The sequence below is a fragment of the Scylla paramamosain genome, unplaced genomic scaffold (genome assembly GCF_035594125.1).
Source record: "Scylla paramamosain isolate STU-SP2022 unplaced genomic scaffold, ASM3559412v1 Contig39, whole genome shotgun sequence".
Classification (NCBI taxonomy): Eukaryota; Metazoa; Arthropoda; class Malacostraca; order Decapoda; family Portunidae; genus Scylla; species Scylla paramamosain.
In genome coordinates, this window is record NW_026973704.1 from 595,001 (window position 1) to 621,614 (window position 26,614).

At 40.0% G+C, this 26,614-nt stretch overlaps 1 protein-coding gene across 8 annotated transcripts in view; it reads left to right on the forward strand.

Moving 5' to 3' along the window:
• LOC135097977 (uncharacterized) overlaps positions 1-26,614 on the forward strand; it is a 170,153-nt gene that overhangs the window by 75,441 nt on the left and 68,098 nt on the right. For all 8 annotated transcript variants that reach the window (XR_010266401.1, XR_010266402.1, XR_010266400.1 and 5 more), the window contains one exon: positions 16,637-16,765. Coding sequence is in view for 3 of the 8 variants with exons in the window: in XM_064000138.1 (XP_063856208.1) it covers positions 16,697-16,765 (69 nt within the window). In the remaining 5 variants the exon portion in view is untranslated. The remainder of the gene's footprint in view (positions 1-16,636; positions 16,766-26,614) is intronic.

Below are 26,614 nucleotides of genomic sequence, written 5' to 3' on the forward strand. Positions count from 1 at the left end.
AGGTGCAAGCACGGAGGCACAGTTTCGGAGAACAATAGGAGGGACCCCATCAGGTCCATAAGCCTTCTGAGGGTTTAGGCCAGCGAGGGCATGGAAAACATCATTACGAAGAATTTTAATACGAGGCATGAAGTAGTCAGAGGGTGGAGGAGAGGGAGGAACAAGCCCAGAATCGTCCAAGGTAGAGTTTTTAGCAAAGGTTTGAGCAAAGAGTTCAGCTTTAGAAATAGATGTGATAGCAGTGGTGCCATCTGGTTGAAGTAGAGGAGGGAAAGAAGAAGAAGCAAAGTTATTGGAGATATTTTTGGCTAGATGCCAGAAATCACGAGGGGAGTTAGATCTTGAAAGGTTTTGACATTTTCTGTTAATGAAGGAGTTTTTGGCTAGTTGGAGAACAGACTTGGCATGGTTCCGGGCAGAAATATAAAGTGCATGAGATTCTGGTGAAGGAAGGCTTAAGTACCTTTTGTGGGCCACCTCTCTATCATGTATAGCACGAGAACAAGCTGTGTTAAACCAAGGTTTAGAAGGTTTAGGACGAGAAAAAGAGTGAGGAATGTACGCCTCCATGCCAGACACTATCACCTCTGTTATGCGCTCAGCACACAAAGACGGGTCTCTGACACGGAAGCAGTAGTCATTCCAAGGAAAATCAGCAAAATACCGCCTCAGGTCCCCCCAACTAGCAGAGGCAAAACGCCAGAGGCACCTTCGCTTAGGGGGATCCTGAGGAGGGATTGGAGTGATAGGACAAGATAAAGATATGAGATTGTGATCGGAGGAGCCCAACGGAGAAGAAAGGGTGACAGCATAAGCAGAAGGATTAGAGGTCAGGAAAAGGTCAAGAATGTTGGGCGTATCTCCAAGACGGTCAGGAATACGAGTAGGGTGTTGCACCAATTGCTCTAGGTCATGGAGGATAGCAAAGTTGTAGGCTAGTTCACCAGGATGGTCAGTGAAGGGAGAGGAAAGCCAAAGCTGGTGGTGAACATTGAAGTCTCCAAGAATGGAGATCTCTGCAAAAGGGAAGAGGGTCAGAATGTGCTCCACTTTGGAAGTTAAGTAGTCAAAGAATTTCTTATAGTCAGAGGAGTTAGGAGAGAGGTATACAGCACAGATAAATTTAGTATGAGAATGACTCTGTAGTCGTAGCCAGATGGTGGAAAACTCGGAAGATTCAAGAGCGTGGGCACGAGAGCAGGTTAAGTCATTGCGCACATAAACGCAGCATCCAGCTTTGGATCGAAAATGAGGATAGAGAAAGTAGGAGGGAACAGAAAAGGGGCTACTGTCAGTTGCCTCAGACACCTGAGTTTCAGTGAGGAAAAGAAGATGAGGTTTAGAAGAGGAGAGGTGGTGTTCTACAGATTGAAAATTAGATCTTAGACCGCGAATGTTGCAGAAGTTAATGAAGAAAAAGTTGAGGGGGGTGTCAAGACACTTAGGGTCGTTGACGGAAAGGCAGTCCGACCTGGGGACATTTATGGTCCCCTCCCCAGATGGGGACTCCGAGGCTGGTGTAGGAGTCGCCATGATTTTAAAATTTTTGGAGTGAAGGGTGTGTGTGTTATTAGGTGCTTGTAGTTTTGTGTGGAGGAAGAGAGTTGTCTTTAGAGGGCAGGCTGTGACTACCCCCTTGTGTTGTGAGACACAAAGGGAAACGTTCAGTGAGGTCACAGCTGGGTTTAATGATAAGTTCACAGCACCCCCTGAACAGTGCTTTAGACCTCACTGGGAGTAATTATCGTTTCGGCAGGTGTCTACTGCCTCCTCCTATGTGGGGACCACAGTATACTGAAACAACATTTTAAATCGAGACACACAAGGCACTTAGGAAAAATGTTCTAAGTATTACTTACGACCAAGACGAGGCAGAGAACGACTAGGAGCTTCATGGTGCTGTCGAGTGGGAGCACCTTCCAGGAACTTGTAACACTCCACTCTTGGAGTCTAGTTAGGTCTGAGAGAATCGTTCGCTACTTCGCCTTATATTCCATTTTGACGACGGCAACGTCGACCTACGTACATTGCTATCTACTACTACATAAGGAGTTATCCTTAAGGTTCAGAATCTAACTAGTTAGTACACTCATCTCTTCCTTCACTCCACACGATCACCAGGATACTTATACTTCACTGTAGGTGCGTAAGAAACATGTCTCATAGGGAGTCTATGGTTAACCACCTTTACACGCGAACATATATGGTTTTTCTATGTCCCTCTAGTTCGTGCATTACTGAAGTGTTTTGTGAAGTCAGCGACTGTAAGGTAACTTGATCACAAGATTGATTACGAATAGGCCAGGTCCATTAACTACACGGCCTTAGTCACCTTTACTCGGCGCTCGGGTGCCTCGTCATCAGGGCAGGCACTGTCCTGTTCGTGTGACCAGGGATGCCGTAAGCCTCACAAGGGGTCACGGCGATAACCAGTGACCTCTGGGGCAATGGGTGGCCAAGGCCTGGGTGCTTTGGCGACAACACACCCTCGGCTTGGCTACGACAATAGTAGTAGTGGTAGTAGTCGTAGTTGCTGTCATAACAGTAACGGTAATGGCAACAGTAGCAAAAGTTAGATGTAGAAGATGGAGGAGTTATGAAAATAAAGAATAAACGAACAAATAGAAAAAAAATACAGAAAGAAGACAAAACATCGTAGAACAACAACAATGAAAATAATACAAAAAAATAATAACTTGAAAAATCTGTCCACCTTGCCAGCAGAGATCACCGCCCCCGTGACCGCCGCGGGCAGGGAAGGGAAGTACAAAGACAGTCTGAGAGCGCCCCCGAAAAGCTCGTCGCGGCGCTGAGGGTAATGGCGTCCCTCTCCCCGCCGCGACGATTGTGGAGCCGACGAGAGAACGCTGCAACAATTTCCAGTACTGCGAAAATGTCCTTAGTTGGTTACCGAAGACAGGCTCGACCTTTTCGGGAATGGTGAGGCGGTGGTGGTGGGTGTGCTCGTAGTGTAGGTGGTGGTGGTGGTGGTGGTGTACGTTGTGTTGATTTCTCCCTTTGTTGTTCTCTTCTCTCTCCCTCTCGTTATTGATTCGTTCCAAGCTCTCCATTTAATTCCAGTCAATTCTTTTTCCTGCTTTTTTCAATATTCCAGCCGCCTGTTTCCTCCACCAGCTCGTATGGAAACTCAGTAAAAAAAAAAAAAAAAAGCAGGTAACAAGGCAGTATAAATAAATAATAAAAAGTTTCGCCTACAATACCCTGAGACTCGCCCGCCACGGAATTCCATTTTCTCCGCTTGTTCTCCTTTTTCTTTCCAGTGAGGCAGGGCACGCACTAACGAGTCCCGCGCTTTTTCCACTCCGTGCCGGATCACGAAGCGTCTCCTGAAATAATCGGATGTAATTACCTCATGGCCAGCAAAGCTCCGCCAGTTGTCGGAAGGAGCGCCGCTTTGACATCGTGAGGTTCATCTGGTGACGAACTTGATGTACTTTTTTTTTTTTTTTCATATTACGGTAACATTATATTATTATTCTTTCATTTATTTTTCTTTTTTGCGTAGTTCTCATGATCCTTTGCATTAAACGAGATTTTGGAATAGATGCGTTGCGCTCTCTCTCTCTCTCTCTCTCTCTCTCTCTCTCTCTCTCTCTCTCTCTCTCTCTCTCTCTCTCTCTCTGGCTGTACCCTTGAGAATGACGTCAGCCGCCTCCAGGCGAATGGTTTCTATGTACATGAGCGGCAGGAAGAAATTAATTGACCTGTCGCTTGCTTTGCAGTGCGTTTGTACCTAAAATATCCGCTCTAAAAATAAAATAGAATAAAAGAATAAGTAAGATGAGTAAATAAACAAAAAGCAAGTACTCGGGAATTTCCTGCTTGTGGCTTGTATAAAATTGATGGAAATGTCACGATACAAAATATTCTTACAATAATTGTGGTAAGTTTATCCGTTAGTATTTTTTTTTTGTTGTTGTTGTTCTTGTATGCGTATATTATTTCAGTACAATTTTGCTGAATGAGATCAGGTAAAATTATAAATAGACAGCATAAACGAGCATTGGCATGTGTCTTTCACTGGGACCGCAACATGTAGGTCTCATGGCTTCCCGGATCCTCCCTTCCTTATGACCTTATGGTGTCAAATGTCGGGAGGAGGAAATGTGAGGCTGGGAAAGTAGATATAGGTATTTGCTTTTCACTGAGACTGCAACGTGTAGATCTGATGTCTTCTTGTATCCTCCCTTATCAAGTCAGGAAGAGAAAATGGCAGGATGGATAAGGGGGTGAGAGGGGGGAATTGACAAGTATGGCCGCACTCCATCGTGGAAGGCGCGGGAAGCAGTTACTCCTTCAGCTCTCCTCCAAGTCACAAGTCACCCCTGAACCATTAAGTCTGCTGGATTATATGTACATTTAAATTTCAGATTGATTCATGCCAAATACATGATTCTTCTACTGTGACTTTTATCGATGCCGTGATGCCCCGTAATGGATTCTGGAAGCGTTACTGATGTGCCTGTGTGCTCCGCGAAGTGTTAGTCTTCCGCACCATGGACCGGCAGTGCTCGTGGACTTGAAGGCTGTAAAGTTTGTGCACTTAAGGAGAAAGATTTTATGCAGTTAGAAAGCACTGTGTATTCGCTGCTCTTTGGACACACACACACACACACACACACACACACACACACACACACACACACACACACACACACATATTCTGAACGGTTACTGATAAGTTGCTGTTACATTATTTTCCATATTCTTTCTGTACACCTATTTGTTAGTCCATCCAAGCATTTAATATACATCTAACCTCTGTATTTTTCTTTAATTCTTCCGCGTATGTTTAATTTTGTCTTAATTTACAAGAACGACGAGGAATGCACATTATGAAATCAATATAAACAAGATATACGAGAACAATGTGTTACTTCCTTAACAGCAGACGATAGTGATGGTCGGCCGTGAATGGTCAAGTATCGCTGGTGGTGTCTATAGAGTTTGCACGCTTCTTCTCACTCCTCTGTGCAAGGAATCTGAAGTCTTTGCCACAGGTACTTGATGGAGAGTCGCTGATGTCACACGAATCAAGTCATGTATGAGTAACAAGTAATTCATATGCTGCCCATTACTTTGACTCATTACGGATGCAGGACTATTTTGAGACGCAAATGTCCCCTCTACTGTTTGTCAGAACATTGATTTGCCCTTGCTGGGACTGTGGCGAATTTAATGTTTGAAGTTGAGAGAGAGAGAGAGAGAGAGAGAGAGAGAGAGAGAGAGAGAGAGAGAGAGAGAGAGAGAGAGAGAGAGAGAGAGAGAGAGAGAGAGAATAGAGGGGAAAATCAAGGTAATAATGGAGGCAGTAACTCGCGGTCGACACTCCCTCAGTGGACGACAGTAATGGCTTCCTGTCCCTTGTACTTGTCGTCTCCTGTTTATCGAGCGTCTCCATCTGCTTCTTACGATGTATTTATTGACGCTCTCCATCGCCCATGTCGGTGTTTATCGATGTCCCTTCGTCCAGTGTGCTGCTCCTCGCGCTGACCTCCCGTGTGTTGACCTCTTTCCTCATGTTTCTCTATGCAGGTGTTGTTTATCCAGGTGTTCAGTTATTGCAGAACATGAAAACATAAGCAAAGTTAAGGAAAAAAGCATGCCCATCTTAGTCTTTGTATATAACATGTAAAACTTGTCCGGCTATCATCTCTACCAATGTACTTTCAAATTTCCTTTTAAGTATCCCTACATATTCGGAGTCTATTCTAGTCATCCACTCTATTTAGAAACCTTCTTTTTTTTTTTTTTAATATGTTCTTTTCATCTCTCTGTTTTTATGAAGCTTTAATCCATTACTTCTACGTAAGCCTTTCCAGGTTACTAACCCCGAGACTCTTGCCTATATCCCTCCCTCTTTATATCCATCATGGCGGTCAAATACTTTTATCACGTGGCTTAATTCTAGTTTTTACCAGTCTGTTTTTTTTTTCTTTTTTTTTTAGGTGTTTTTTTTTTTTTATCTGATATGTTAAATTTTACCTGTAATAAGTTTTTTTTTATTCATTACCATTATATTTTTCATCATTACATAATTTTGATGAAGCAAAAAATTATTATTCTTTCTATGTTATTTATTTATCTTATTTATCTTATTTATCTTATTTATCATTACGCAATTCTAATTTGTCAGTGTGGCAACTTTACTTTCAATATTTTTTTCTTTTTATTCTTATCATTACATAATGTGTGAAGTTTTGTGTAGTTCCGTGTAGATCTCAATGCTTGTAATGTGAAATGCTGTGTTCTTCCCGTACATTAATTTTCATATATCTCTCTCTCTCTCTCTCTCTCTCTCTCTCTCTCTCTCTCTCTCTCTCTCTCTCTCTCTCTCTCTCTCTCTCTCTCTCTCTCTCTCTCTCTCTCTCTCTCTCTCTCTCTCTCTCTCTCAACGACGTTATTTTATACCAAGAAACGTACACGGTTTTATTGAGACATATATCAAGATGGACTTAAAGACTTGAACTACTCTTACTTCTTTTTTCTGTCAGTGGTGCCTTTCAGATTTATATTTTAAACTTCCACCAAACCATTTCACTAAGTCTGAGGAGTGGTAGTAGTCGTAAGCTTAAGGATTATCAAGACTTCCTGCGGAGCTAAAACTGAGCAACCGGTTTGTATTTTTTTTTTTTTTTGTCAGCAATTAACAGGATCTTTTCTTTTATTTGTTGTCCTTGATTGTCCTTATTGCTTCCTGCAGCTTCCCTTATGTTCTCAGGTTCTTTTTTTCTTGTGGACAGCCTTCTTCGCACATAAGCGATAAAAAAAGAAAACACGTTACCATTAATACATGCACTTGCCTCACATAACTCTTCCTTCCTCACATTGCAGAAGACAACGTAGAAATCATTCGTACCTCCTTCTTTGGGCCATTTCTTTGAGGAGCCACCAGAGCGGAGCACGTGTGTCTATCTCTGCTGTTCCCTTTTATGCCTGGGTCTTGATTTGATTTCAGTAACATTTCATTATTAGTATTGCTTGAATTTTTATTAATGTTTTATTTTTAGTTTTTAATATTATATTTGTAACCTCAGTTCTACGTCTACCAACAAGTGTCATAACGATCACATTGTGGGAAAATAAACTGATTTGAATTTATACCCATCACTCCCATGTTTTCCTTCAAGTCATCCCTTCGCTTTGGTTTTCTTCTCTTCCCCTTGCCTGTTGGGTTCATCTCCTCTATCTCTCCTCAGCACATCGCCAAACCACATCCATCTCGCCTTTTCTTTTCTATCTAAACCACCTCAGTCTCGTCTCTCTACCTTTGTCCCCAAACTTAACCTGCAGTCCCGTGTCCCCCTGACTTTCAAATTTAATGGCAGTTCTTAGCGGTAACTCTCTCAATCACCCACAGTATCAGTGACACCACTAATGCACGAGCTGACCACTAACAACTGCCAGCCTCGACACCAGCTCCTTAAATAGACGTAATTGTTGTTATAGCTCCTTAAATAGACGTAATTGTTGCTATATAAAGAAAAGTTGCCACAAACCTGCATTTCTTACGCATTGAGCCCTCCTGCTGCTGGGAAACTGAGTTGAGCCCTCCTGCTGCTGGGAAACTGAGTGGGACCAGTGGTAACTTTGTGGATTTGTGTGTGTGTGTGTGTGTGTGTGTGTGTGTGTGTGTGTGTGTGTGTGTGTGTGTGTGTGTGTGTGTGTGTGTAACAACTTTAGTGCCTCAAAAGAGAGAGAGAGAGAGAGAGAGAGAGAGAGAGAGAGAGAGAGAGAGAGAGAGAGAGAGAGAGAGAGAGAGAAGATTAGACAAGTTTATGGATGGGGATAACAGATGGAAATAGGTAGGTATATTTCATACAGGGACTGCCACGTGTAAGCCTGGTCGCTCCTTGCAGCTTCCCTTATTTCTTATGTTCTTATGTTCTTAGAGAGAGAGAGAGAGAGAGAGAGAGAGAGAGAGAGAGAGAGAGAGAGAGAGAGAGAGAGAGAGAGAGAGAGAGAGAGAGAGAGAGAGAGAGAACATAGTACCATAAAATTAATACTGTTCATCCATGTTTGTGTGTGGGTGGGTGAAAATAAAGTATGGTTTGTCCGTTGTGTGTGTGTGTGTGTGTGTGTGTGTGTGTGTGTGTGTGTGTGTGTGTGTGTGTGTGTGTGTGTGTGTGTGTGTGTGTGTGTGTGTGTGTGTGTGCGTGCGTGCGTGCGTGCGCGTCTATGAAAATATTCCCTCAAAAACTAGTCACGAGAAAATAAAATATAACGTTGAAATAACACCGTATCAGAATGATATGGAAATATGAGTTTACAACATATTTTCTAATATAACTTATTCCCCCGAGCGGAGCGAGAAGCTTCCAATTCTCCGACCGGAGCGAGGGGCTTCTAATTTTTTTACGGCACATCTCTACAACCACCGCTCCGCCTGGCCCCTGGAGGGTACAGCGATGATTTGCCCAGGAGCACCTTTTGGTGTCCATCGCATATAAGAATTCTGATTTCAGTCTCGGAAACACTATTTAGTATGTAACTTTTGACGGTGCATCTTTCTTATTTTATGACTCGCCGTTTTGCCGTTTTGCATATTTCGATTTATCTGCATGTGAGCGTTTTGCCGTATTTTGCATATTTCGATTTATCGGCATGTGAGCGAAGGTTTCTTGTGCCTCGCAACTCGCGCAACTATCGCCTCATCACTGTAGATCGAGCTCGAACGCACAAAAAGCGCAAATTATTTGCCATAGCTTCCTTCATATACGGGATAGCCAGTCTTGGTTGACACCATCAGACTCAGCAGTGACTGTAGAACCAAGGTTTATGGTAAAAACTTGACAAAACAGAAAAGGAAATGGTATTACGACGAGTGGAACTGTGAAGATGTTAAAAAAAAGTCTAACATGTTTTACTTATGCTCGGTATTTTCAGTAGTTAATCATTGAATGTTGAAATATGTTATGACATTAAGTAGGAGAAACTCTCGTGAACACGACAGTGTGATCAGAATACAGAGAAACAACAGAGTATATAATCAAAACACCTTTTGAAAATTAACAGTTGGGATGTATAAATATGTCGCCAACTGTGTAGTACATGTCATAGAAACAAAAATACAAAATACAAAGGAAAACATAGCAGGTGATATATTAGTGTAATATGTAAAATTCAGAAGGGCAACGTAGCAAGTGATGTGATGGACTGCAGTGGTCAGGTGTTGCTCCACTAATAGCAACCAGTCCGGCTGGTGACGGACTGCTGGGCGGGATGTGACGCCGTGAGACAAACAGGTTCTCATGACACGGGTCGCTCATTAATTTAGTGCCAAACTGATGGTGGTGTTTTTGTCACATGATGAACAGTTTAGAGGATGTCACTGTGTCTGACAACTGCACTGTGGCTGGTGTGGGAGTTAAAGCGACGTTATCCATCAAGTCCTTTTCTTAACCCATTCTTCAGAACAAGAAAATGGTGGAAGTTGCAAGAGACCATTTCCTGAATAAAACATAGCCGTTTGTTGTCCCTATTCATAATTTTATCTGGTCTTCTCTTAAGGCTGCACATTGACTCACCACTACCTTGTTACAGTGTCATTCCTATGTGTCATTCTCTCTCTCTCTCTCTCTCTCTCTCTCTCTCTCTCTCTCTCTCTCTCTCTCTCTCTCTCTCTCTCTCTCTCTCTCTCTCTCTCTCTCTCTCTCTCTCTCTCTCTCTCTCTCTCGTTCTCACTGTCTGTTTCTTCAATGGATCAGAAGGTCCGTCAGTGTTATAACAAACACGTCGTGGCTTTCACACTCATTTGGTTCCTTAGGTACAAGTATGTACAGAGACACCACGTCTGGCTTGGAACTCTCGCGAGCCTTCTCTGCCCACCTCGCCCACCGGCACTCCACTCGGCAGCTTCACCTTCATATATCATGGTGGCCAGGTGGCCAATACAGCGGCCCTTCCTAATACTGTTGTTACGTATGTTAATTAAGTACATAATACACGATGGTACTAAACAGAACACATCATGATACAGTATACATGTATTGTCACCAAAAGTTAACTAGAGTAATATTCATTTATGTACGGCTACAACTCGCTTCCCATACTAAACCGTGAAAACGATGCTGAACTAAGGGTGGTTTTTACAGCGCAGCTACGGAAGAAGGAGAAAGAGATGAAAATTTATATGGGAACCCAGGTGACCTCAGCCTGGGTCCCACGCTGTACGTGAGGAAAGAAGGAAAGAGAAAGTAAACTATAATGTAACAATTCATGCCATTACAAACTGTCGGATTAATGAGTCCGTTCCAGTCACATTCCATTATTTTAGAACCGATTTATTCTTATTGTGATATAAAAAAAATCCCACTTCCTCCAAAAATGACCTGTTCTTAATTAGGGTAAGTAAAGAAAACTAATAGATGAATAACTAGATTGCATCTTTTAACTCCTTTGTCACTAATCTTATTGTGAACCTTTGAGAATAATTATGTATAATGATTTTCTGTGTAAATTAAGCTGATGTCATGATGCAGAAAGAAATAGACACATTTTTCTACTATTTAGACCATTGCCAGATGCTTCTGTGATGATCGTATGGTGACTGTTCCCAGTGATAGTGCACAATCCTTATTAAGCTACAACTTTAATCATAAAAGCTTTCTGGAGAACCTCAAAACTGCCCAGTCAGATGAATTATCGCAAGAACAATGAGACCAACTTCGAAAATACAAACAACTTTCAATACAGACTTAAAAATAGTCGAGATAAGAACCCAGACTTTGAGAGGATAGTCCCCAATGGTTTATATATATATATATATATATATATATATATATATATATATATATATATATATATATATATATATATATATATATATATATATATATATATATATATATATATATATATATTAATTCATATTGGGTGTTAAGACAAAAGCAGTGCAGGATGACGGATTTCGTTAATCCCGGAAGAGAACAACATAGTGGCCATGGTAAAGTTAAGGGGGGGGTTAAGTAAAAAAGACCGTGTTTGCCTGAAATCAATACATAATGCAGGTGATTGACGTACATTATCACCTGGATTACGAAGAGAGGGAGACGTGGACGCAGGTGAACTACTTTGCACTTACCTGCTCCGTTCTTCTCTAATGTTACGGTTTTAGTTTTGCAAGTACATTTAGTGTAGCTTTGTTACTTTTTTTTTTGTGTGTAATAATAATGATAATAATAATAATAATGATAATAATAATAATAATAATAATCATTATTATTATTATTATTATTATTATTATTATTATTATTATTAATATCATCATTATCAATAATCAACAGTTGATTGGTAGATGCTATTGACAGATGCAAGGAAGCCACAGAACGCCTGACTTCTGACTCTGACTCTAAAATTTCTGATTGGGGCAGAACAAACTTAGTATTGTTCAATGACTTTTTTTTCTCTCTCCATCTATTAACTCGACACAACCTTCCAGATAACTATCCCCTCTTCTTCAATGACACTCAACTGTCCCCCTCTTCTATACTGAACATCCTCGGTCTATCTTTGTAATCTAAACTGGAAACTTAACATCTCACCTCTAGCTAAAACAACTTCTATGAAGTTAGGCTTTCTGAGTCGTCTCCGCCAGTTTTCTCACCCCCCACCCCACAACTGCTAACTCTATACAGGTCCCTATCCGTCCATGTAAGGAGTATGCTTCACATGTATGTGGGGGGGAGGGGCGGTCCCACTCATACGGCTCTTTTAGACAGGGTGGAGTCAAAAGCTTTTCGTCTTGCCAACTCCTCTCCTCTAACTGACTGTTTTCAGCCTCTTTCTTATCGCCGCAGTGTTGCATATCTTGCTATCTTCTACAGCTATTTTCATGCCAAGTGCTCTTGCTAACCTTCCCTCCTCCCTCAACCTCACTGCACAAGACTTTCTTCATTCACTCACCCCTTTTCTGTCCACCTCTTTAATGCAAAAGTTAACCAGTATTCTCATTCATTCATCCCTTTCTCTGATAAACTCTGGAATTCCCTGCCTGCTTCTGTATTTCCACCTTCCTATGACTTGAACTCTTTCAAGAGGGAGGTTTCAACACACTTATCCTGTAATTTTTTTAATAACGCTTTCGACTCAGTGGGCCCTTTTTTTTAAATTGAAGTTTTGTTGCCCTTGGCCGGTGCCCATCATATATATATATATATATATATATATATATATATATATATATATATATATATATATATATATATATATATATATATATATATATATATATATATATATATATGCAGCCAGCAGCTGATAATATACATTGTTGGTATAAATAAAACCTTAAAACCAATGAGACTACCACCAAACCAGAGGCAAATTATGAGGTAGACTATAAAAATGAAAGGTAAAAGGGTAAAATTAAGAACAGAGAAATTAAAACAATGTGAAAAGATGAAGTTAATTAGAATGACAAACAAGAGTAGAAGTAACATCAGTGGTTATTAAACAGCCTGACTAGAGTGGCACGGCGATGTGCTTGTAACGGTCAGTGCCGGCTCTCATGGCGACCAGCTTGGCACATGCACGTAGGGCTCGTCGCGGCGGCGGTGCCTCGCGGGGAAGCAGGTCGCGGTGGTGTGTGGATGTGTGTGTGTGTGTGTGTGTGTGTCCTCCTCCTGTATCAAACTTGCAATACTTTGACATGTCTCCTCTATTCTTCTTCTCATTGCTTCAATAACTGCTAAGGTTTTTACAGAATCGCGGGCATTTTTTGATCAGTGGAAGTCATGCATTGTGGATTCATTTATTCGACATACTACTTTGTACCTCGCATGAGTCTTCCAGTACATTCACATGTCCCCTAACCTCAATTCTCCCCAGTGTTTCAGTCACTCCGAAGGTGTATATATGGTTGAGGATATTTTTCTTGCTCGGCTAAAGCCATGCATTGTGGATTTATTTATTCGAAATATTTCACATGGATTTCGTGAGCTGCACAACGCCTCCTGAATCTCGTGTGCTGTGTTGAATTATTGCAATAGAAAACGAAGAAGACAGTGAAATGGTGACTGGTGGTCTGGTGTGGCGACCCTTAACGGGAGTCGCAGGAAGGAGAGAGATCAAGCGTTGCAGTAATCCTATTAGAGAATAGTTTGTGAAATACTTGTGTAGCAGAGATAGTGAATATGTTGGTCGGTTCTTTTCAGGTCTTTTGATGTCTCTTTCCTGGTGAATCAATTGCAGCTATTCCGTATCAATGTTTAGAAAAGATGATTTACTTTCTGCGGTTATTTTGACTATTTTTAGATTCTCTCTCTCTCTCTCTCTCTCTCTCTCTCTCTCTCTCTCTCTCTCTCTCTCTCTCTCTCTCTCTCTCTCTCTCTCTCTCTCTCTCTCTCTCTCTCTCTCTCTCTCTCTCTCTCTCTCTCTTTTTTTTTGTATGTAAATTATAACTGTGTCCACATTCTTTTCTTGTTTCTTATTTTTTTTCTTCCGTTATTTCTTTTTTCTTTTTTTTTCCCTTTTGTTTTCTCCTCCTCCTCCTCCTCCTCCTCCTCCTCCTTCTCCTCCTCCTGCTCCCATTCTTCCTGATATCGGGGGCCGGCACTTGGGAACTATCTAATCCCGATGTGGAGAGCAAACTATGTCTCAAAGAAATTCATGTTCTTCCTTTTTCATGCGGACCTGTTCTGCCGCCTCTTATCTTCGTGGGGAATATTTTTTCGACAATTCCAAGTAGAGATTCTGCGTTTGCTTGGGAACTGGGAAAGGGGAAAGTTTTTTTTTTTTTTGTGGGTGTGTGTGTGTGTGTGTGTGTGTGTGTGTGTGTGTGTGTGTGTGTTTGGTTTGGGTCTTATAAGGAAGCTTCATGTGGACTCAAAATATCACAGTTATGTTATGATTTATTAAGTGTGGTGAGTAGATTTTTGTGGTGAGAAAATGCAGGATTAAGCAGCAGATCTTTATTTCCGTAACGGTTCGACAATGAGGACGTTACAGAAATATATATATCTTGTACCATCCTGTGCTATTTTTTCACCACTCATTACCTGATATAACAACGTAACTGTAATAACACAATAACGACAATTAAAGTAGCAGTCTCTCAGCCTCTGATAATATTATGTAACGCTTTTCATAACTGACAACGAAAGGTCGTGCTAGATTATCACAATTCATGCCATAGATATAAAAATGAGACCACTGGGGACAAGCAGATCACCGACTTTGCCTGTCTGTCTGCCTGTCTGTCTGTCTGTTTGTCTGTCTGTCTGTTTAACTATCTATCTGTCAATCTATTCGTCTGTCTGTGTCTCCCTGCCTGCCTATATTCTCTCTCTCTCTCTCTCTCTCTCTCTCTCTCTCTCTCTCTCTCTCTCTCTCTCTCTCTCTCACCAAATTCTATCTACCGGATAAGACTTCAAATACAAGCAATTGAAAAAGGAATGAACCTAATGAACCCGAAACAAACCACCGATTTAATCATTGCAGTGAAACCAAATCCCGTGAACCGCTAAAAGCATCACTTGCCCATACAGTCTGAGTGAATTAGCCTTCCAGTCCAGCTCACAACGTAATGCTAATACGGGTGTCTGAATCGCACAAAAGGATACCGATAAAAACTCAGACAAAAAAAAACATTCATTGATCCCTGCAAATCACAAAGGCGGTCATGAAGGAAGGGAGGCGCACTGACTGATGGAAGCACTGTTGAAGAGCTTGTCTGTATATGTGTTAGTGTGAATATCGTTGAAAGTAACTACACAGGTGAATAAAATGGCTTTGAATTGTGTGTCTTTTCTGTAAAACACGCGTGAGAGGCGATGGGATGTGTGTGTGTGTGTGTGTGTGTGTGTGTGTGTGTGTGTGTGTGTGTGTGTGTGTGAAGAGGGGGGAAAGGAAAAGGGATGGATGGATGCATTTGTGTGTGTGTGTGTGTGTGTGTGTGTGTGTGAGTGTACATGAGTATTAATGGTGGCCTTATCACACTGCAACACCCATACACTCTCCCTAACATAATTTGCCACCGCACGTTTATCTCCCCCTATTGGCGTATTGGAAAATGAAACCGTGAAATAAAGCTGGATGCAGCATATGTATAATTCCCACATGCCGATTCTATTTTCGTATATATAGGAAATAAAGCTGTAGAAGAAGGAAATTATTACGTAAAGTTTCCTAAATATATACCGTAAAGGGCTTTTGTTGTTGAAAAGACATAATATTCATCCGCCGATAGGTTTTAAATTGAAGACAGCGACTTATCTCACGTCTTGGCTCATAACTCATTGCTCTATCTCTCCTTCATCCTGCAGTGCCTTGGCTCAACACTTCCACCTTACATTTATGCAGGAGTTAAAGCGCATTGTAATTTCAGTTTTGGAATGGAGTTCGGATGGTGGATGAAGTGCTGAAATAGAGATCTAGGATCTCAACTTCAAGCTGATTCTTGCTAACTGGACTTCCCAACACGTGGCTTCATTGTCACATTTAAAACTCACACAATATTAATTAAGAAGAGCATAACTACTGCTTACCACATAACATCTTTTTCTCTAGATATGTTTTTCAATGTACATATGAGATCGATATTTCTGACAGCTCTCCGCCACCAGGCCAGGCCATCTGTCATCATCATCCATCAATTTATCCAGCCATCTCTTGAGACTGTGTAATGTCTGTGCACTTAACTCTTTTGTACATTTTGCTAGTTTGTAGTCATGCTTGTAATTATATTTTCCATCCCTTTAAATATAAGCAGTAAGGCACTACCTCTGCTATTTAACCCTTTCATTCCGGTGATCATATATGAACGATTGCATCAGTGCGTCCGTAGCGACGGCGATCGTTCCCGTAATCAAGAATTTTCGCGCCTCAATTTTGAGCTCCAAGCGCGGTTTCTCGAGTCAGATGGCGCGTGGAAGTGTCTGGCATCTGTTTCCACCCGTAGTGTTGCCACTAGCTCTGTATATTTAGCGGTAACTAAGCTATTCTCCCATTCTGAGGGCGACACTTGGTAACCCGTGCGATCCGCCGTGTGGAAAGCACCCTGATAAGAGCCAAGGGACCTGATAAGAGCGAAGGACACGGACAGCCTGATAATAGCGAAGGATCTCAGATCCTTCCCTATTATTATATGTGTGTGTGTGTGTGTGTGTGTGTGTGTGTGTGTGTGTGTGTGTGTCTTCCCTGGGCTGTTTCTGGTTGACGGATCACACAGCGAGATCCTTGATAAGCCATAACTAACCTTTTCAGAGATCACATGGAGCTACAAAGTACATCATTGTATTCAGAATAACACAGAGAGAAAAAAAAATATTAGTATTTAAACAGTCTTCTGACAGTTTCTAGGTTTATGATTTTTCCCCGTCATGGCTTATGGGAAAATAGTTTAATCACCGGAATAGAAGGGTTAAGGGTGTTATAACATTTCATATAAAACAACACTGCGACACCAGTAACCATTTGCACCACATTACCAATACTACCACACCTTTGATAACACCACCATCACCACCACCACCACCACACTTACATTCCCACACCACCACCGCCACACCACTAGCGACACCCGCGGGGCACATTATCGTGGCCTCAGGTGTCACTAGTCAGGGAAAGACGAAGGATAACTAAAAGAATTGTCGTCTTTTTTTCCTCTCCCTCCCAGACAAGCCGATCAAGATATATAGTTTGGAAGGCCGCCAGCCAGCGCCCACCAGCGGCCCCAATGCTCCTTGTGCCTTCACTTGCGGCGTCCCCTCTCCCCTATCCTCCTCAAAGTCCTTCAGCATGTCAGGTATGGCTTTTGTCTTTTATCCCCTCCGCTATTTTTCTCTCTTTTGACACAGCTGACGAGACCTTGAAGTGCGGTGCGTCTGTCATTCTCTTTGTCAGTGCTCTCCCCGTTTTCTTTCATGTTGTGTGTCATGTCTGCTTGACGGTGCTGCTGCTGCTGCTGTTTTTTGTTAACGTTTGGTGCACGGTGTCGGTTTGCCTATTATAGGCAGCACGGGGATGTTGCAGCGGTGTTTTGGTCTTTGTACAGGTCTAGTCTTTGTTTGGAGAGAGAGAGAGAGAGAGAGAGAGAGAGAGAGAGAGGTGGGTGGGGTGGGGTGGGGATCGCCCAGGAAGTATCTTGTGTTGCTAGTGATGATGTATAATTACTGATATGCAAGTTATTTGGTGTCATTTGGTATTCAGTCTGCTAGTTTGCTCGTAGAAGTGGTGAGGCATGGAGGTTGCCGTGAATTGCAACAGTCAGCTTGCACGTCTATTTGTCAAATTCAAGACTATCCTATTTTTAAGTCTACCGCTATAATAAATCATTAATAGTGGTAACAATGATAAGCAAGTGTGGTAGGATCGACTGGCTTGGCTGATGTTACGGTAGTTATTCGTATGTTTTTCCTTGTTGGGATATATATATATATATATATATATATATATATATATATATATATATATATATATATATATATATATATATATATATATATATATATATATATATATATATATATATATATTATGGTGTAAAATTAATGCACATTCGACAAGCAAGAAGGTTGAGCCAGGCAGTCAGTCGTTTAAGAAGGTGAGTTCAATTGTTGGGTGGGAGTGCAGCCTTCATATGGGCACTCCTTGGCGTGTTCTGCTTACTGTCTGGGTCTTCTGTTTTCCTCTTTCTGTTTACTTTTGATGAGGTCGTTTCTTCTTCCTGTTTCAGACGGCGGTGTTCCTCTTAATGGTGTGCGTGATAGTGTGCGGTCTCAGACAGTTAAGTCTGTGTACGTGACGCATTGTGAATTATGAATATAGTCAAAACATTTTCATCCATAAAAAGACAAGTACTTTCATATATTAAAGGAAAATGCAACGATTTTCTAACATGAATGAGTTGACGTGGCTTACAAATGAATGGCCGCCATCATTAAAGAGACATTAGCAAAGATTGGTAGCAGTGAACGACTTAAATTGTTTCCCAGCTGTGAAATGAATTAAAGTTTTATTATTATTATTATTATTATTATTATTATTATTATTATTATTATTATTATTATTATTATTATTATTGTTTTTATTACATTAATGAAAAATTCTTGCTAAATTATCACTACAACTATGAAAACACTCATCAAAAACACGAATAACTTTCAGTAGAGCCTGTTAAATTTCAGGGATAAAATGATGCAATGCTTGGGATTACAGTCAGCTGTATCACATCTACGTATACTGCCACTTCCTCTAAGACTTAAAAACAATTGACACGCATACATGTGCCCTGAGGAGTAGTCTAGGAAACAGGACACAGTGCAGCATGTAATACATTTATAGCCTTGATCCGTTGCTCCATCCTCCTCGTGTGTCATGAGGGCTAGGAGTGTGTCTTTTTGTTCTGTACTACCTCCACCATCGTTTTCCTCACGTCCTACCAAAAGAGGAATAGGAAGAAAAATGGGAGGTGGTGGATGGAGCAGAATACGTAAATTTCCTCTTTCACATCTTTATTTCCTCCTGTTGCTCCTCTAATTTCCTGTCTTGATTCGTTATCTTACTCCTTTTCTTACGTTCTTCGTGTTCTTTTTTTTTTCTCCCTTTTCTCAACATCACCAAAGGGAACAGACCACCACACGGCTCCTCGCTACCTGGCTACCTGAGAACTCGATATCGCGGCTTTTCACTCACCTGGTGCTATTACAGTTAGGTGTTTATCCTTATAAGGCAGTGCTTGATAGACTTACATTTGCGTCTTCTTATGAAGTCACGTGGAGGAGATACTCGTCAAACACAAACACGTCTGCTTAAAAAAAAAAAAAACGTTCTCTAAAAATCGCCCTAAGTGCAGCTTTGACCACGTAAAGAAAAGGAACGCTGACAGTTTTGCTTCATGTGTACACGCGCATCGTTTGCTTTCTTTGGAAATTCCAGGGTTACTAGGAATTGTAGTGTTTAGACCAGTCGTTGGTAAGGTGACAGGCTTTTACAATTTTCAATATTTACTCGTATCTCTTTGTATAGATTCTCTCTCTCTCTCTCTCTCTCTCTCTCTCTCTCTCTCTCTCTCTCTCTCTCTCTCTCTCTCTCTCTCTCTCTCAGCTGGTATCAGTGGCTCCAAAGCTCTGGCCGCGAGTATAAACCGTTCTCAAAGTTGGCCGTCACTTTTCTGTCTACCAGACGCGGTCCGCCAATTGCGCCCAACAATTACTGGTCTCAGGACGATATTGGCTTGTTTGCTGCAGGGCGGAACTCAAATAACAGCAGCTGGCTTTTTAAATTATATATTTAGATAAATTAGAAAATAAATAAATAAATAAAAAAATAAAATAAATACATAAATAAATAAAAAAAATAATGTAACACTGCCGTTGATTTAACACATTAGTCACTCAAAAACACACCAGCTAACTTGAAAATACTCCAGCTAACAAAATATATATATATATATATATATATATATATATATATATATATATATATATATATATATATATATATATATATATATATATATATATATATATATATATATATATATATATATATATATATATATATATATATATATATATATATATATATATATATATATATATATATATAAAAATGAAAACACAGTCGACAGCGAGCTGTTCAGAACAGACCAGATAAGAAAAACACTGCAGCTGATTGGAACACACACGAGGTGACTCAAAAATCCGCCAGTTGGCTAAAAAAAAAAAAAAAAAGTCAGCTCAAAAGCTCTGCAGGTGATTGAGAAGAAACCAAATTACAAAAATAAAAAAAGTAGTTAAGATAATTGTAGATAAAGCACCAGAAAAGTCAAATCTTTGTTGTCCAATGGAGTTATTGGTAGAACAGTCACACCACCAAGTTCATTGCATGGAGATTTAGGAAATAATACTCTAGGTGGAAACATGCTATCAAGCATAGGTTACTTTCCGTGCACGTCTCCCCGCCAACACTGACGCCCAAGTATTGATGTAGGTGTGTGTAAACACACCGTCATTTTTCTTTTTTTTTTCTTGTTGATTAATTTTTGTGTGAAGCAGTAGTTGATAGGAGCGATACATTATACATGATGGCTTTTAATCCAGTCTGGCATGCTGTGACAATACGGCGGCTTGGATTTATGCGCCAAGTGGTGTAAACATGCATGCTCTTTTTTTTTTTTTTTTTTTTTTAAGTTATGGTTCACATATCTCAGAATCAAGTGTATCTTTTTATTAATTTCATCTACTGTTATTGTTTTACGGAATACAGTGTTCATAGGTATTTTTCAATCTTATTTTTCCTTGTAAATGCATGAATTGGTATACCTTGGAGAAAGGTTCGTGTTCACGTGCTGGCACAGTCTGCCCCGCGTGTCTTTTTCTTCCTTTTGACACTAATTTCTTTTTTTATTTTTTTTTATTAAAATCATGAAGTCGCCCTAGAAAAATCCAGTAACATTCAGTAAACCAAAGATTATCATATGGGTGTTCACAGGTGTTTTGATACGGACAGCGTAGAATAATAAAAACATTCTTAAAAACCCCAGTAACATTCATCAAAGCAGATGTTATCATTCTGGTTTCCATGGGTGTCTTCTTGCTTACAATGCTGAATATTTGACATTCCTTGGGAGCATGGAAAACATTTTTAAAAACCCCTGTAACTTTTACTAGAGTATGTTAACAACAGTGGAGTTTTATGCTGGTTTTGACATTCTCTACAATCATGGAAAACGCTCTTAAAAACCCAATAACGTTTTCTAGAGTATGCTAAAAAGCAGTCGAGTTAAGATCACGAAATGTTTTATAATGCTCAGCTTACATAAGTAATGTTTTTTAATTGCTACTGGAAAACTGGAAATAATCAGCTTCCTATGTCCTTGTTGCCTCACATGTGCGTATATCAAGGCAATGGAGCGTTCAGTACTATAACAATAAACCTTGAAACCCCGTGTGTGTGTGTCTGTCTGTGTGTGTGTGTGTGTGTGTGTGTGTGTGTGTGTGTGTGTGTGTGTGTGTGTGTGTGTGTGTGTGTGTGTGTGTGTGTGTGTGTGTGTGTGTGTGTGTGTGTGTGTGTGTGTGCGCGCGCGGATGCGGCTCATGGATAGCATTCAAGAGGACGTGACAACAATGCGAATTCCAGACAAAAACCGTCTTTCTACTTTACCTCTGCGTTGCCTGGTTTGGTCTGTGTGTGTGTGTGTGTGTGTGTGTGTGTGTGTGTGTGTGTGTGTGTGTGTGTGTGTGTGTGTGTGTGTGTGCTGGAAAAGTTATTTCTTCGGCGATATAAAATTCCTCCTTAGACAGGAATAAAAATCACAAGCCTATAACAGTTTGCGGCGAGAAACAGGAGGCAGCAGGAGTAATGGCGGCCATTACGTGCACTCTGCCGCAGCCGCCTTACTGCTTCCTGATGAATTTCCAAGTGCTGAAATTACTGTCATATAAAGAATACAGTATTTCATCTCGCTTATAATAAAACATGATCAGAATTGTGAAGAAAAGTGTTCAGAAACATGAAGGAAATTATTACCAGTCCAAGGGAATGTATATATATATATATATATATATATATATATATATATATATATATATATATATATATATATATATATATATATATATATATATATATATATACTCGTATATATATTTTTTATTTTTTTTTATTTTTTTTTTTTATTTAAAAGACTTAAACTCGTGATCCATAATGCACAAGATTTCATTTATGCAGCAATGAACACTCGTGTACTTATCTAAAACACTTTCACTCGTGATTGTGTATGTGTACCTTGTCATTTATATTGTGAACGCAGGGTCACCTGAGCGGCCGAGTGATGGTCTCTTATAACAGAAACAAACCTATCGTGTCCACTGCCTCGTTCAAAAAGATATCTTATTTTTGTGTGTCATGGAGTCTGGCTAAGGCTACACAAATGACATGACACACCGCTCAATATGTAGCTCCCATAAGCTGGCCAGTTTAGTTTCGGAGAGCTATTGGTACTGCTCTTGTGAAACAGTTTGAGTCGTAGGAAGAAGAAAAACAGAAGCAGCTGAGATTTCCAGAGTTTATCAGTAAAATATATGAGAGAGCGAAGATAGCGAAGATACATGCATAAGTAAATTGGACATACTATGAGCAAATATAAGTCTTACGCATCGAGGCATGGAAAATGGGAAGCATCCATTTACTTAATTCAGGAAAGTTGTAACCAGGGAAATAATGGTAGAAGATATGCAAAGGTGGGCCACAAATTGTTTATCTTTAAAACTTCAATTAAACACAAACCTTACAAGTAATGATGGATATAAAGTTACAAAAAACTCACAAATTTAGCCATCAATTAATTTTCAGGTGAAGTAGATTTTAGTGAATTACCTTTCGAGGAAACTAATTATCTTGAACTTTAGATTTATGAAAGAAAATTAACTTTCTGGAAGTTCCTCATGCCGACTCAAAATAATTAATAAAAACACCGGACTCTCCTTCAGTTGTTTATTGTCTTTCTAAAGGCGGAGAGAGAGAGAGAGAGAGAGAGAGAGAGAGAGAGAGAGAGAGAGAGAGAGAGAGAGAGAGAGAGAGAGAGAGAGAATTTAACCTAGATCTATTCTGGTGTTTAAATGAGTACGGAAAAAAAAGAAAGAAAAAAAAAAAATAAAAATATATATATATATATATATATATATATATATATATATATATATATATATATATATATATATATATATATATATATATATATATATATATATATATATATATATATATATATATATATATATTATTTTTTTTTTTCTTTCTCTCGTATCGAATGGAATGATTAACAGAGCCACAAATACTTCTCTGTAGACAATATAGAAGCTGACATGGAACAGACAAATCAAATGCTTCACTACAACCAAGTCGAGCAAATTATTTTCATTTGATCCCACTATGGAATAAAAAACCTGAATGCATCATAACATGACTGGATAATATCGGTGTTGTTGTAATGTAATGCAGTGTATTCATTGACGTGGTTGTGGAATGCAATATATATCCAAATGATGCCATCCAGTGTCATGCAATAAATTCCGTCACAAGTCAAGGCGTCCGTGACTTATTGGAAGCGTGCACACCGCCAGACAGTGACGCAGCGGGGCGGGAGTGTGGCCTCGCCTGTGCTGCTGCTCACACGTGCGAGCATGATACGTACTGGACTGCATGTAGGCCGTTGGATTGTACTTTTATGGAAATGGTGTCATTTCGGTCATTCTCTCTCTCTCTCTCTCTCTCTCTCTCTCTCTCTCTCTCTCTCTCTCTCTCTCTCTCTCTGTGCATTCCTTTGTACAAAGGCGCTAAAAACGAGAAAAAGACGTATCAAGAAAGTATCGTTGCATGTTCTCCTCCTCCTCCTCCTCCTCCTCCTCCTCCCTGGAAGAAGGACGAGGGGCCGGCGCCAAGTACAGCTCGCCTCGCATACTCGTCTTTCCCTTGGCGAGACGGAAGAGACAGGGATGGGCTGAGCTGGACGAGGTGGGGCCTTCACATGGAGGATCGAGCAGGGGCTGGGCGGGACACGAGGAGCGGACTGAGTGGAAAGTTTGTTGTCTGTTGGTGAGGTGGGCCAGTGTGTTATAACGATGGTGCGGCGGAGAGGAGGGAGAAAAGGAAGGGAAGAAGAGGGAAGAGTATCTACAGGTCTAAGGAGAAGATAAGATAATTTTGTGCTTAAAATATAGGAGAAAACTTGAATTTTTTATTTTATCATTTTATATTCTCCAGGATCATATTTAACACTTTTTCGGATAGTTTTTTTTTTTTCATTATCACCTAATTTTTTTTTTGCCACTTATTTTTTTTTGGCATTACATTTTCTTAAAAATGGTAATGTTGCCTAGAAAAAAAATCTACCTACTTCCCCCCCCCTCCCTCTCTCTCTCTCTCTCTCTCTCTCTCTCTCTCTCTCTCTCTCTCTCTCTCTCTCTCTCTCTCTCTCTCTCTCTCTCTCTCTCTCTCTCTCTCTCTCTTTTGTGATTTCATGCTAATAAATTTTCCAGTGTTCTGAATATTAACAAGAGAAGACTATATTGCCGGAGTTTCGATGCCTTGTTCTCTTTCCCGCTTCTTGTACTGCATAACAACATTTACTGATTTTCAAATACTTAAGCTTTCGTTTTACATTCGCGTAGTCAAGAGGCATGTGTAGGAAGGCGCACCAGGCGGATACTTATGTATATTACATCCAACAACGTGTTCTAGCAGGAGTTTGGGTCAGGGAAGGCCGCCTCCCCTTCCTGCCGGCACTGACGAAGGAATCTCCATTAGAGGACCGAAAGCAAGGCATTACATTATATGTTGTGAGGGGTTATTCCGCCATGAGTGCTTCATTACTCTGCCGCAACGCTTAACCACTCTTGTAAACTAACTACAAGTAATTCTTCGTTTGTTCTCTGATTTTTGGGTGAATAGATTTAACTTTGTTGCAGGCATTTGTCTGTTTGCATTTGTCATGTCCAAGGTGTGACTGGTTTATTCTTGGTGTTCATGAACGTTTCGGGCTCTAATCTCGGCTTTTTTTTTTTTTTTTACTGGCTTTAGTGAGAGTTATGGTGGTTGTCCAGGTTGTTTCATTATTAATTAGTAGGTTAGCGAGATTTCTACTACACTATCAGTAGGAAAACATCCATGAGAACCCGATTAATCATGTCTGGCCATCTAAAATAGTCTTGGGAGATGACCACGTTTAATAATCATGTTTTCTGCGTTTAGTATAAAAATTAAAGAAATTAAATCCTTATCGTCTTGTTTCCCCAAAAAATGTAAAATGACTTTACAGTATTGTTTAACGTGTTGGAAAGCAAGCCATTCTGAGGAGTTAATTTTGTACAAGGCCTCCACTATTCCTCTGCAATAAGTCTGTTCATCTGTGGTTTGTGATGATGTACTGTTGTAGTACACCAGAAACAGAAATGGTAATTTTCACAGTAATAATTACCTTAATATCATTATCATAACTGTAAAAACAATAAGAACAGTATTAATTCATTAGCAATAATAATGAGATTGATATTGATAGTAATGATAATAATAATAATATTGATAATAATAATAATAATAATAATAATAATAATAATAATAATAATAATAATAATAATAATAATAATAATAACAACAACAACAACAACAATACCAATAATTTATTACTTCATATCACTTTCATTGTCATTGTTGTTCTCTGTAGTGCTGTCCATCCTGAGACGCGGGGATTTAGCAGACTGGGTCCTGGTTAGGCTGGTGGGTCCCTCATGACGACTGAGAGGGACTAGAGTGCTGGCCTTTGTACCCTTCCCGCGAGGCATGTCATTCCTGCAGGGTGGGGAGGAACAGAGGGGACTGCTTCTCCTTGGATTATCTTATTTATTCATTCAGTCATTTTTACTATTTTTTTTTTTATATTACTTGTCTCTTTCTCTCTAGAATATGCAGGAAAAGACAAGTTGTATAGGAATGCTGTGATTGTTCTGCCACTCTTGTTTAATTTATACTTTTTCTATAAGAGGAGGAGTATGGAAGAGTATGGCTTCCTCATCACGGCTTACTATGAGCTCATACTTATAAAACGCCTCTTTTTCATGTCTAACGGCTCTTGCATGTACAATATATTAGCCAGTCAAATTACACGGCACGTTGTAATTAATATTGTGATGCAAGGGCAGCTCTGTTTGAAGCGTAAGCGATGTAATAGAATGTTTTTGTTTATAATAATAACAGCTGACGTTTTAGTGTTTGGTTCATCAGTCTTTTGTTGGAAGTTTTCGAGTCAGTGAATTTTGTTGGTATATTTGAATGATGAAAAAAGTTAATGAATATATAATTATTTGTTTAATGTAACAATGGTGATAATTTAGTACAAGACAGAATAGTTATATATATGAACCCCTATTTTTCGTACAGTCCTGCTCAGAACTTGACTGAACTGTGAGTAGTGTTTTCCCTCGATCAAAAGGCCTCTGATGTGTTGGTAATCTGTTTCCAAATATGATCACTCATATTTTTAGCAGACCACGGACTTTAAGAGAGAAGACTAATCACAAAGAACGTGATTGCGGCGTGTTTGCTCGGGACAAGGTACTCGGCCCCATGAAAGGTTCTTATGCCATCTCACTGCCTCAAAACCTCGGTGTCTCCATGCCGTGAAGCTTCATTGATTTGTGACCGGTTTATTTAAGCCCTGTCTCTGTACAGTACCTACATATATACGTATGTAAGTTAACTTGTTAGCAAAATACTTAATGAGATCCTAAACAAACGATAATCTATGGATGTCATGCATAACTCACTCGTGTTCTTCACTACAACTGACTATTTGCTTCAGAATATTAAGTAAAGTTCATCCCATAACGCCAGTCATTCATTATTCTTGCAAAAAATGCTTAGTACGATTTTCTAATCTTGCTTCCACTCGCATCGTTTGTCTCTCCGTCCCGCAGTAAAGCAGTCATTCATAAACTTTCCTGTCCTGCAGATATTCTTAATAACGCAACACATTGGCAGACACTGGTTGCTACAGTGGTTTATGAGTCAAGGTACTTGATATTCCTAAGGATTATCGATGCATCTGTTACTCGGCTAAGACCAGAATGGACAGCTCGGTATGTTACTCGCGGAA